The sequence below is a fragment of the Scyliorhinus torazame genome, chromosome 14, assembly GCF_047496885.1.
Source record: "Scyliorhinus torazame isolate Kashiwa2021f chromosome 14, sScyTor2.1, whole genome shotgun sequence".
Taxonomy (NCBI): domain Eukaryota; kingdom Metazoa; phylum Chordata; class Chondrichthyes; order Carcharhiniformes; family Scyliorhinidae; genus Scyliorhinus; species Scyliorhinus torazame.
The window spans coordinates 64,565,901-64,578,130 of record NC_092720.1 but is presented as its reverse complement, the minus strand read 5'-3'; the positions used below and the strand labels follow the sequence as shown (position 1 = coordinate 64,578,130).

At 42.2% G+C, this 12,230-nt stretch overlaps 1 protein-coding gene across 5 annotated transcripts in view; it reads left to right on the top strand.

Moving 5' to 3' along the window:
* opa1 (OPA1 mitochondrial dynamin like GTPase) overlaps positions 1-12,230 on the top strand; it is a 141,583-nt gene that overhangs the window by 106,466 nt on the left and 22,887 nt on the right. For all 5 annotated transcript variants that reach the window (XM_072474308.1, XM_072474306.1, XM_072474307.1 and 2 more), the window contains one exon: positions 3,334-3,444. In XM_072474308.1, the coding sequence (XP_072330409.1) occupies positions 3,334-3,444 (111 nt within the window). The remainder of the gene's footprint in view (positions 1-3,333; positions 3,445-12,230) is intronic.

Below are 12,230 nucleotides of genomic sequence, written 5' to 3'. Positions count from 1 at the left end.
CAAGTTGGACACCAATTATTCTTCATCTGAGTAACATTGATTTACTATCATAATTGGATTTGTTGCTCTGTAATAATGTTGGTGAACCACAAGCCTTCCCTTATATCGATCAAATGACCACACAACCAGTTAGTTCAAAAGATGGTTTATTTACATACACAAGAGTTATTTCAACATGCAAACACAATATCTACTACGAGTTCAACTATACCTATCAGCTACAATAACCTACAATTAATGTCAGGGCAACCGGCACTGTGCAAATGGATACGGCCTTTATCTGGATTTCACTTGGCTGGTTCGAAGAAAGTGTCTCTGTCTCTGCTGGGCTCATCCATCAGATCGTTGGTCTTGAACTTGGCTGGCTGTTCCTGCTATGATTGGGTTGGCACAGGCCGGATCTAAAAGAGACAGAACACATGGCTGTGCTCTCTTTTATCCCTCTGGGATTTCGCGCTCTTTGGGGCGGCCCTTAACCTTGGACCCAATAGTTCGACAGTGCTCTGATCACTGTCTTCGATTTCGGCCAATAAAGGGGCGGGTGCCGTGGTAGCTGGTCGGGTCCTTAGCAGTCATTGACCTTGGCTTTCTGAGTAAAGGGAGTGGCACCGATCAGTCTGTGGCTACACCGGTTGCTTGAATGGAGTTCTATTGTCCTGGCAAAATGGGCCATTAAAATGCAAACGAGTGGGGGTTTCGATCAGGTCTGGTTACCTGTGTTTCAGATACACATAGGCTCTGTATCTGTCTGAGTCCTGGGTTGGCCATAATTCCCATGGTCCTTTGCAGGTGGCCTTCTTTGATGGCTACATTCTGTCCTCTTGATCCTGAACGCGAAGCGTGGTGGATCACACTATTGATCCCTGTTCATCCTTGGTGGCCCAGTCACCCTTGGTCAAGGCAAGGTTCTACTCTATCTTATGGTTTGGGACATTTACCTAATATTCCATTAATACATCCATAAATTAATTCATCTCTAACGGTCACTCTAATTCAGGTCACTATAAAACATTTAATTTATCCGCACAGTTGATCTATAGCTAACACTATCTAAGCTACTCTTATGCTGCTGGTGAATATCAAAGAACTTATATACAGTACAAAATTTAAAACAGCCGTATCACATTTCAACTTTGGGTACATGGTGTGTTTTTAGCAGCGATTGGTACATGAGTTTAATTTTGTTGAATTCCAAAGAAGGGGGATTGGACTGTATACATCGGGGAGCGGGAGGCTTTTCCTCGCCATTTACGGAGTCGAAGTGTCTGAATGACACTGCAGATTATTGCAATTACTAGAAGGGCCTCTACTATGTATGAAAGGGGGTTTCATTTGGCAAATGTGTTCGCACCATGTGGGGGTTTCGTGTCTGTCTTTATGTGTGGCGTGTGCCCGGGCTGGTGGTGGCCTGTTGTGTGGTAGTGTTCGGGGCTGGTGTGGGGTTTGTTAAAACAGTCCGTTGTGCGCGCAGTTGCAGAAGTCCAGCGATGATCCAAATGCACGTCAGTAGTCCTTGCTTCATCCTGTGCTTTCTGTTTTCCGTGTAATCCTGGGGATGCAAGCATAGTATCTGTTATTATCTTTGGTTAATATCTTGTTTTATTAGTCTTTCTCTCCTTACTCCAATTACCCATTATGATTGTCACCATGTGTGACTCCCTCATATTTTTTTTTTTGAAATACCATTTTGAGAGACAAGAAATGCAAATTTTGAAAGTACAGAGACTCTTGCAGCTTGTGGTCGATGCGGGGAGTGGTATGACAATTTCTTCGACCAGTCTTTACTTGCAACTAGTGGTCGTTGAGGCTTGTCTTAACCAGCCGAATTTCAGGGCGGCCAGTTTTATATATTTGTTAGCCGCAATCACGTTTGGCCTGGGGTGGAACTAGCATATGGAGTCGGTGCAGTGTGGCCGAAGAAGAGGAAGGAGGAGAGAAACAAAAATGAAGTGGCATTGCTAAGGTGTCCCTGCCATGAGAAGTGGCGGGTAAGCGCTCACAGTTTGCATGGGGCAACTGGGACCTTGTAGCTGCTGTGGATGGTGTTCTCTTTCATATCTGGGGGCTAGTCTAGCTGGTGGCGGGGGTCTCCTGCAATCTCGGGCAAAGTGTCCTGACAGCCCACAGTTGTAACATGACCCCCGGTGCACGTAAGGTGGAGAAGCTTGGGTATGGTTCCCTGGGATATTGGACTTCTCCTCTACCCTCGTTTATCCATGCAGGTCCCTGACTAGTCCTGACTGGGTGCATGTTTGCTTCTATCTCGTCCTGATCTGTTGTCGGTGAAGGGTTTGTTCCCATGCTCTAGAAAGTCGTTTCAATACTCAAACTTCATTGTGTGTGTGTGGTCTGTCGGGTCGTAGTTTACACAAGCCTTTTGACCTGCGTCTGTGGCATGCGAGACTAAGGTGCGGGACCATTTAGGTGTGCGCGGTTCAACTGTTTGTAGACTGCCATGAAATGAATCCATAGGTGACCAGCAAATGCGGTCAGATGTTCTGCCTTCTTTTGCCTGCAGTGATTTAAACCCCCGACTGGTTTTCCTTTGTTATACCCGATGGCATCTAATATGGCTGTTTTCATTTCCTGTACGGTTCCTCCTGCTACATTTTGGGGTTCGGGCAAAGCTGATCTTACGGACTGGCTAAGGCTCATAACGATTAGCTTTACTTCCTCCCTCTCATCTAGGCCGTACGTAACTTTTTGTTGGCGCACCTCCTCAAAGAAGCTGTGCGGGTCTGCGATGGGCTGGAATGGACTAATAGACACTTTGATAAGTGTTGATAGATTAATTTTTATCTCAAGATTCGTGGTTTGGCACAGACTCTTTGTTGCTACCATGTGAATTGGGTGTTTTAAAAAAATGAACTGCCAACAAAAGCTCAATCTGGTATGAGGACTTTGCAGTGGCTCTGATGGGTTTTCATCCTCTTGCCATAGTTTTATTATAGGTTTTACTCTTAATATTAATCATGGAATTTTGTGCATATGGAATGTACTGCTTTTAAAGAAATTTAAAGCATCTTATGGAGTGTGAAAGATTTTTTTCTGAAAAGCCTGAAGTGTGAAAAGCTACTACTTGTCATGCAATAAGTTAGATAATAGTTTAATTCTCCAATACATGACAACTATTTATAGTAAGATGAGCACCTTGCACATCTGGCATCACTGAGCAGCAAGCCTAAAACCACTCAAAAGTAATCCATTGCTAGCATCAACAGTAACTGTTTAATGGATACAAAAGTTGCACATTTTAATTCTTAAGTAAGTGACAAAAATTACCATTCATCAAGAGCTTAAAACCTAAACAGTTCTGTTTTCCATCAATACCAGTGAGACGTCTTGAAAAGAATGTGAAAGAAGTGTTGGAGGACTTTGCTGAAGACCATGCTAAAAAAGTTCAGCTGTTGACAGGAAGGAGAGTTCAACTAGCAGAGGACCTCAGTGAGTAATACTTTACATTTGTGTGCTGTCTGCCTATAGTGTTGCATTAATTCAAGGTGATCTCAAACTGATTGAAATATTTTCACGAACCTGACTCAAGTCTAACTAATGTGGTAAATGGAACGTTTTACAAATAAACTTCTGATTTGCCTGTAAGCTCATGATAAGGATGCGAGACTTGCAACTGACAGTTTTGGATTAAGTGGAGTTCACAATTTACATTACATATTTTACTGAGATCAGATGTAGATCCCGTGAAGATATTGTATTTGCACCTTAAATGTAAGCAGTAATCAAGTCAGGCATGTTTGCCAAAAAGGAGTTTCAACTAGGTAATGATATGAACTTACATTTTGATTTGTTTTTCTTATAAATAAATTATGGCTGTTAACCATTTTGTTATAAGTTTATATATTAGTTGAAATAATTTGTTTGTCTTTAAATTTCTTTTTTAATGATTTAAGTCAACATATATGTTTCTAAAAGTCGTACCTGATCTTGTGTTCACTCATCACTGTCTGCTTTCTCATGATTCAATGGCATATAGAATCCCTTATAGTGCAGAAGGAGGCCATTTGGCCCATCGAGCCTCACTGACCCTCTCCGAAGTAGCACCCCACCCAGGCCAATGCCCTCTCTCCATAACCTAACCTAATCTTTTTGGACACCAAGGGACAATTTAACTTGGCCAATCCACAATCTTTTGGATTGTGGGAGGAAACTGGAGGAAATCCACACAGACACGGGGAGAATATGCAAACTCCACACAGACAGTCACCCAAGGCTGGAATTGAACCCAGGTCCCTGGCGTTGTGAGGCAGCAGTGCTAACCACTGCCACTCTGCCACCCGTATGATCTGCTGTGGAAGGGCAGTGACTGATGCTCTGCTGTACCCATTTCATCTCTATGGTATTTTGCATTGTATTCTGAAAGCTAATAGTAGCACTTGGTAAAGGTGCGGAAAGAGACAAAGCGAGAGATTAAGTGAGAGGAAAAAGAGACAAAGGAAAACGTTGAAAGGAAATATTTCATTTTACCTTTTTAATATGTCCAAGAATAATTGAAGCCATAAAGAATGTCCCTATACATTAGTAAAAGTTACTTTTCAGTGCCAGACAGGCTAATTGGCATTATTGAACACATATCACAATGCTAGAACAATCTCTCGACAGCTAATCCAGGCTTAATTAAAAATTTGCAAACATTAAATAGCTGCAAAACAGACTCCCCTCATTACCAATTTTGTGGCGAGCTTAGTCCATATGTCCTTACCTGAAGTTACTGTAACATTTGACCGTAAATAAAGGCAAATGCCAATAGTTGTGTTATAATATTGACATATTATGGACCAACACTTAAATATGGGTTTCTGCTGGATGGCTTGGCTGGTTTATTAATCAAATAATATTTTATATTGTTTTGGCTTATCGTAAGCAGCATTAGTGCATAACACTATAGCTGCAGTGTTTGACATTTGGTATCTTCACAACTAGCTTTAATGTCATAGATGAGGAAAGCAATCTGTAGTTCTGCCTCTGGTCAATAAGTGGCAGCATTTATTACGTTTAAAATGATTCAGTCTGTCATCATATAATTGTATTGAACATGCATTTTCCTGGAATGAAATTAATAATGTTTAGCTCTGTTGCTAAGGGATGTTCTAATTCCTGGGTAACTCTTATTGGTACATATGAAAATCCAATTATAACTTTGTTGTATACTTTAACATGTTTGGTTGCCACCAATGAAATTACTGAACTGGGCAATTAATAGAACAAATCTTTAGGCATCTGTTAATTGCTACTTTTGACCGTCCTCTGTGCTTGGTGATCTATATTAGCTCTCAGTTAAGCAACACCACATTTTTTAAATTTGCATCCTTGTTTGCAAGTTCTGCCATTGTCTCGCCCTTCCTTATCTCTCAGTTTTTTTCCAGCTTTCAGGGACATCTGTCCTGCTCTGATTCTGGCATTCTGAGCATCCCCAATTTTAATTGCTCCACCATTGGTGGTTGTCTTGGTACCAAGGCCCCAAACTCTAAAATTCCTGCCTTATACCTTGCCTCCTTTATACCTCTTTCCGCCTTTTGAGATGCTTCTTAAAACCAAGCTTTTGGTTGTCTGCATTAATGTCACATATGTGCCTTGGTGTCAAATTGTGTTTGATAGTGCTCCGTTGAAGTGCCTTGGAATGTTTTGCTGAGTTATTAAGGGTACTGTGTAAATACAATTTTTTTTCCTCTATTACTGTGGCCAGTTTCTGCTACTTAGGGCATCAGTGATATTTACTCAGGGCATCTTCTTTGGACATGATGGTAAACTGCCAAGCTTTGCCGTACTATTTGGTCCAGTGCTCCACTAAGATTACCTCAATAGCCAGAATATCTTATCACCTAACTGTCAAATGGACTAACTGGGATTTTACTATTAAAGTGGATCACTAAATAAGAGACACTGTGATAAATCTCTTGTGTGCTATCTCACTGTTCTGTAGATTTAAAGAGAAACTATTTTATGACTTGGGGAACACAATGGATTAAAAGTCTGATAGACTTTACTGTTGATTATGTTGACACTGAACATAATGGCCTGTGTAATATAAGATGACATGTTTTCTTGGCTTTACTGATTTCAAGTACCATTGTTAATTGGTTAGCTGTAATTTTTCCTGTTGATAATGGCATTATATCGGGTGTGTTTGTTCGGACATTTCTACATACCATGTAAGGGACTACAGCTGTTGTGTTTTTTTACTACTCAATGTGTTATTGTCTTTAGGGAAGCTGTCATTTTCTTTTAAAAAACACCAATAGTAGTTCTCGTGAATTGAGTCTTGAAGCCTGTGAGGTAAATCTTTTTAGTGTTTAGAAATTCATTCATGAAAATATTTGTGGAAATAATTTGGAACAGTTGGGCAGCACGGTGGCGAAGTGGTTAGCACTGCTGTCTCACGGCACCGAGGACCCGGGTTCGATCCTGGCCCTGGGCCACTGTCTGTGTGGAGTTTCCACATTCTCTCCGTGTCTGCGTGGATCTTGCCCCACAACCCAAAACTATGTGCAGAGCAGGTGAATTGGCCACGCTAACTTGCCCCATAATTGTGGAAAATAATTGGGTACTGTTAAATTTTAAAATATAATAATAATTTGGAACATTTATGGAATACAAGGGCTATGCTACAAGCGTCAATTTTAAAAATTTGCAATGAATGTGAAACCCCTTAAAGGCTGAAGTGAATCAGAAAGTACATGTCAAACCATCAGTAATTTATTCACTAACAGATTGTTATTTTTCATGAGATACTTTGTTGTTTGTGCTAGTTGTTTTCATTGCATTTAGTAAAGGAAAAGACTTGTATTTATACAGTGCCTTTGACAATCTCAAGACATTCCAAAGCTCTTTACAGCCACTGAAGCACTTTTGTAGTGTAGTCACTATTGTCTCGTGGGGAAATGCAGCTGCCAACTTGCACACTGGAAGATCCCACAGACAACTGAGATAGAGGACCAAATAATCTGTAATGATGTTGGTTGAGAGATAACTATTGGCCAGAAGTCTCCTCCTTTCATATCGCCATGGGATTTTAAAAAAAATTTAGAGTATGCAATTCATTTTTTCCAATTAAGGGGCAATTGTGCGTGTCCAATCCACCTAACCTGCACATCTTTGTGTGGTGGGGGCGAAAGCCACGCAAATACGGAGAGCACCATGAGATCTTTTGTATATACCCAAGGAGGACAGACATAGCCTCGGATTGTGATCTCATGCACATGGCTGTCTTGTGCACTCCCTCAGTACTGTATTGATTGGGCGGCACGGTAGCACAGTGGTTAGCACTGTTGCCTCACACGCCAGGGTCCCGGGTTCGATTCCTGGCTTGGGTCACTGTGTAGAGTCTGCGCGTTCTCCCCATGTCTGCGTGGGTTTCCTCTGTGTGCTCCGGAGTCCTCCCACATGTCCCGAAAGACATGATTGTTGGGTGAATTGGACATTCTGAATTCTCCCACAGTGTACCCGAACAGGCGCCGGAGTGTGGAGATTTTCACAGTAACTTCATTGCAGTGTTAATGTGAGCCGACTTGTGACATTAATAAAGATTATTATTATGTGGTCGCCTGTATTATGTGCTCAAGTCTCCAGAGTGCTCCTTCAAGTCTCAGAAGTGAGACAGCTACCACTACCACCACAGCAAAGCTGGCACTTCAGTCTAAAGTTAAAGCAATGTTTCTCATAATTATGGTACTTTGCATAGTTATTCATAGCATTCAACAAGAAACATGACTTTAAGTTTTCATTTCTCTTACATCAGACTGAATGTTATCCTTCAGGGGAATGTTGTCAATTTGGTATGTTCATCACATTTTGCAGCAAGGTGCCAATGTAACTTCCACTAAAATATAATGAAGGTTTTGTGTTTACCCGCCCCCAGGTTGGTGTCAACAAAGATTTATTTTTCTTTTTTACGAGGACATGCCTTTTCCCAAATCAGAATGTATTTGCCTATTAAAGCTGTGAGCAACAAGGAGGCAATAAAACAAAGTTTTCATGAGTCAAAGAAGGAGCAAATTTATTAACCGCTAAACCCAAGAAAAATAATTTTAAAACACAATGTCGAGCATTCGGCCCTCAAACAGTCATTAGGGCTCACTCACATACACGCACACACACACAAACACGTATCAGAAATAAGGGGCGATAGAATCTGATTTTTTAAAAACATCAAATAAGATACGATTAAGTGTCCTTTAATTGTCTTTCTGGCGTAAATTTTAAACATTGTGGCAGATATATGTTAGCTGTTTTCTTGGATGTGGTTGGATGTGGATGATGCTGCAATTATTCCAAGATATTTGTTTGGAGGTAGGTTTCTAGTAGAGTTGGCTTCTCGAACTGGGCGACATGCTTTTTCCAAAAGAGGGAGGGAGAGAACGAACAGCCCTCAGTTTATTTCATTGTTGCAGACTTTCTTGACATCGCCTGTGTCACTTGCAATCTTTCTCTTGTAGTTGGCAGCTTTGCCTTGGAATATTTCAGCCATTTTCTGGATTAATAAGAGGTTTTGGATGGGTCTGTCTGTGGCAACCATTGTTCTAACATCCATTATCTTGCATTTTTATTGTCTCTTCGTTAGGCAGTTACGAGTTTTGATGGATGTCTTATAAGAAATGTCTCTCTCCTCACACTCACCTGAGGGTAATTTGTTTGTTTCTCACCTTCACATTGGAATGTGGCCTCTGTTCCAGTTCAAACTGCAAAATTTCTAGTCAGTTAAAAGTTGAAAAATTACATTTTCAAAACTAAGCTTGTAACTAATAAAGTACTCTAACCTGTCAGCCCATTTACTCCAATACTCGAGCTCCATGAGGACCATAGAGAAATTTTGATCAAACTTCATCCTGAATGGGGCAGCATGGTGGCGCAGTGGGTTAGCCCTGCAGCCTCCCGGCGCCGAGGTCCCAGGTTCAATCCCGGCTCTGGGTCACTGTCTGTGTGGAGTTTCCACATTCTCTCCGTGTCTGCGTGGATCTTGCCCCACAACCCAAAACGATGTGCAGAGCAGGTGAATTGGCCACGCTAAATTGCCCCTTAATTGGAAAAAATGAATTGGGTACTCTCAATTTTTAAAAAAACTTCATCCTGAATGCTGCTATTCATTGATTAGACTAGTAGCTTGTGTGGAATAAGGTAGATATGCAGAATAGCATCTCTGCATAGAGGAGAAATATAAAGACAGTAGCTTCCTCAATTGCCATCTCACAATTGTTTGATTTTAGTTTTCACAGGAGCTTGACCATCTCTGAAGTCCATTCAGAATTAGAAAAACAATGTACTTCAGATTTATGTCTTCTTCCATTGCACTGCATTTATTTGTCCAATTGTAAAAAGTTGCATTTATGCTTTTAACCAGTCATGGGCAATATATGTCCCTTTAGTTTTGAAGATATAGTTTTTCAATAATGGACAGTATATTTTACCTGTTAAATGATTAGTTGTTTCCCATATTTTTCCAGAAACAAAGGAAGTATTGAGTCAAAATAATGAGGATCATAAAACTTGTGCACCTCATCTTGGCTGGAACAGTGCATTATTGAAGCAATGATGCATTGTTTAAAATGCCATTCCTGGATGAGATATTTAAACTAAGCCACTCTTTGCTTTTCCAGGTTTATGTTAACATTCTGTTCTGTTGTTTCTAAGAACATGGGCCGGGGTTATCCGGTATCTGGCGGGGCGGGCCGTACCGGTGCCAAAGAGTGGCATGAACCACTCTGGCGTCGAGCCGCCCAGAAGGTACGGAATCCTCCACACCTTTGGGGGCTAGGCCGGCGCTGGAGTGGTTGGTGCATGCCAACTGGCACCGAAGGGCCTCCGCCGGCCGGCGCAAGTTGGCACGTGCGCAGGAGCGCCTGCGTGTTCTGGCGCATGCGCAGAACCGCTGCCGTGTTTCCTGCGCATGCGCAGGGGGTTTCTTCTCCGCGCCGGCCATGGCGGAGCTTTACACATGCCGCGCGGAGGGAAAGAGTGCCGCCACGGCACAGGCCCGCCCGCAGATCGGTGGGCCCTGATCGCGGGCCAGGCCACCATGGGCCCCACCCCCCTTGAGGACTCCGCAGGCCGCCCTCAGTGCCAGGTCCCGCCGGTACAGACCTGGCCTAATCCACCCTGGCAGGTCTGGCTGAAAACAGGCGGCCGCTGAGCCCATTGGGGACCGGAGAATCGCCGGGGGGCCACTGCCAACAGCCCCCGACCGGCGCAGCGCAATCCCCGCCCCCACCAGAAAACGGCGCCGGAGAATTCGTCAGTCGGAGCGATGGGGCGGGATTCACGCCGCGCGCCCCCCCCATCCCCTGGCGATTTTCTGACCCGGCAGGGGGCCGGAGAATCCCGCCCATGGAGTCTACCTGATACTGTAGCCAAAATTTATTTTCCCTCCGGCAACATCACCTACCATTAACTGACTTTATTTCATGGAGACCTGTGGAACTGACGAATGTGATATAAAATAGTTAATGTAATGTAGAAATAAGCCACTTTGATTCTGGTTAGTTCAGAGACAAAGGACTTTAGACCGCATGGAAAAAGCAGGAAGAGGTGTGTCTATGAGAGTGATGCTGGATTGGTAGGGGCCGGAAAAAGGGATTGGAAGTGAGCCAATCATAATAGATCAAACAGGTCAGGAGGGACATAGGATGACCTATGGACGTCGAGTATGTGAAACTCAATGCCATTTGAATGTATCAGTACGGAGCTCTTTGTCTAGGACACACTTAGTCCCGGAGCTGCAGAGAGCAACATGTTATCTGTATCACTGTGGACTAAGTTTAGCTTGCAAGCTGAATAAAATAACTAATGTTATACCTGCAAATCCATCTCGACTTTTATTGAGGCCAGACTGACGGGTAAAGAAATTTGGGCTTCAACAGAACCTCTGCAAATTGACCGTTGAATTTGGTTACCTAACAACAACAATAATAATAATATTGTCACTCTGGTTCAAAGTAATTCATTATAGTTGAAACACTTGGGAATGTTTCTGTGAGATGCACTTGATCACTGTACCTACTTCAGAGTGAATTTTATTAGAAAGACATATTAGTGCACTGATTCTTTGTACTAAGGGGTTTGAGAACAGGAGAGTTCTGAAAATATCCTCTCTCTCAAAATGTTATTTGGCACTGAAGAGTCCTTATGGATGGACGAAGTGCAAGGTATGAGTAAAGAAATGCTCGAGGGGGAAAATCAGAAAATAGCCCTCTCTTTTTCAGAACATTAGCACATTTTAAAGCACACAACTTGTAGGAGTTTTTCTATTTTAAGGAAGTTTAGCCAGTTTGCGTGCATGCCCAGGCTTGTTTCTTTTTGCATCTGTGTTTCTTGTGCTGATAATGTTACTGCATCTTGGCAACTTTGCTGCAGCAATTCTCATTCAAGTTGTAAAGAAACCACAAAGAAAAGTCACGGCCTCCATCTTACTCGCTGAGGATTTGGAAATAATTCTGAAAGGAGAAATCAAACCACTCTTTCTTTAATGTCAACTGTGTTGTTGGTTTTCTAATCTTATCAATAAATAGGGAATAATTGTTTCTGCACTGCTGTATGTGGTGCTGGGCTTACAATGACAGTCTTTTTAGGTTGGTGATGATGTTGGCATGTCTGGACTTGGTGATGGTTGGAGTCGCATAGCTAGGCAGTGGTTGCTACCCACAGAAAATACACAAGACATTCAACTGCACATCATAAAAGGAACAGTTAGCTTGAACAAAGGATTATTTTTGTTTGCATGCTCATGGTAAACTAGCCTAGCCCAACAACTTGGTACTGCTTGATTTTAAAGGAGACACGGACATTGCTGCCTGAGATTCATCAAAATAAGTCTTGAAATATAGACTTGGAACAGTTCATTTTTGTTATTTCAAAACTGTACTGCAAAACATATAACCTTTGCTTATGTTGTTCAATTAAACCTCCTTGTCCTGAGTTCATGTCTTAATATTATTTGATTCTACATTCCTCGGTTTGCACTAAATTAAAACTATAGTTCCTTTTCATTGAAGAAATGATTGTCAATAGCACTATGATTAAATAAGCTTTTCTTACAACCTGGCTTCAAATGATCTGCCAGTGTGGATTTCTTGCACATGGTGGCAACCGAGTTATCCTTTGATATAGGATCGGGGAGGTGGAGAGCGGCACGTCAGGCCTCCTGCCTCTGTTTACTGTTTGTTGCATCGCATCACACAAGCAGCAATTGTTTTCCTGTCGCTTTTATGTCCCTCACTGTGTGC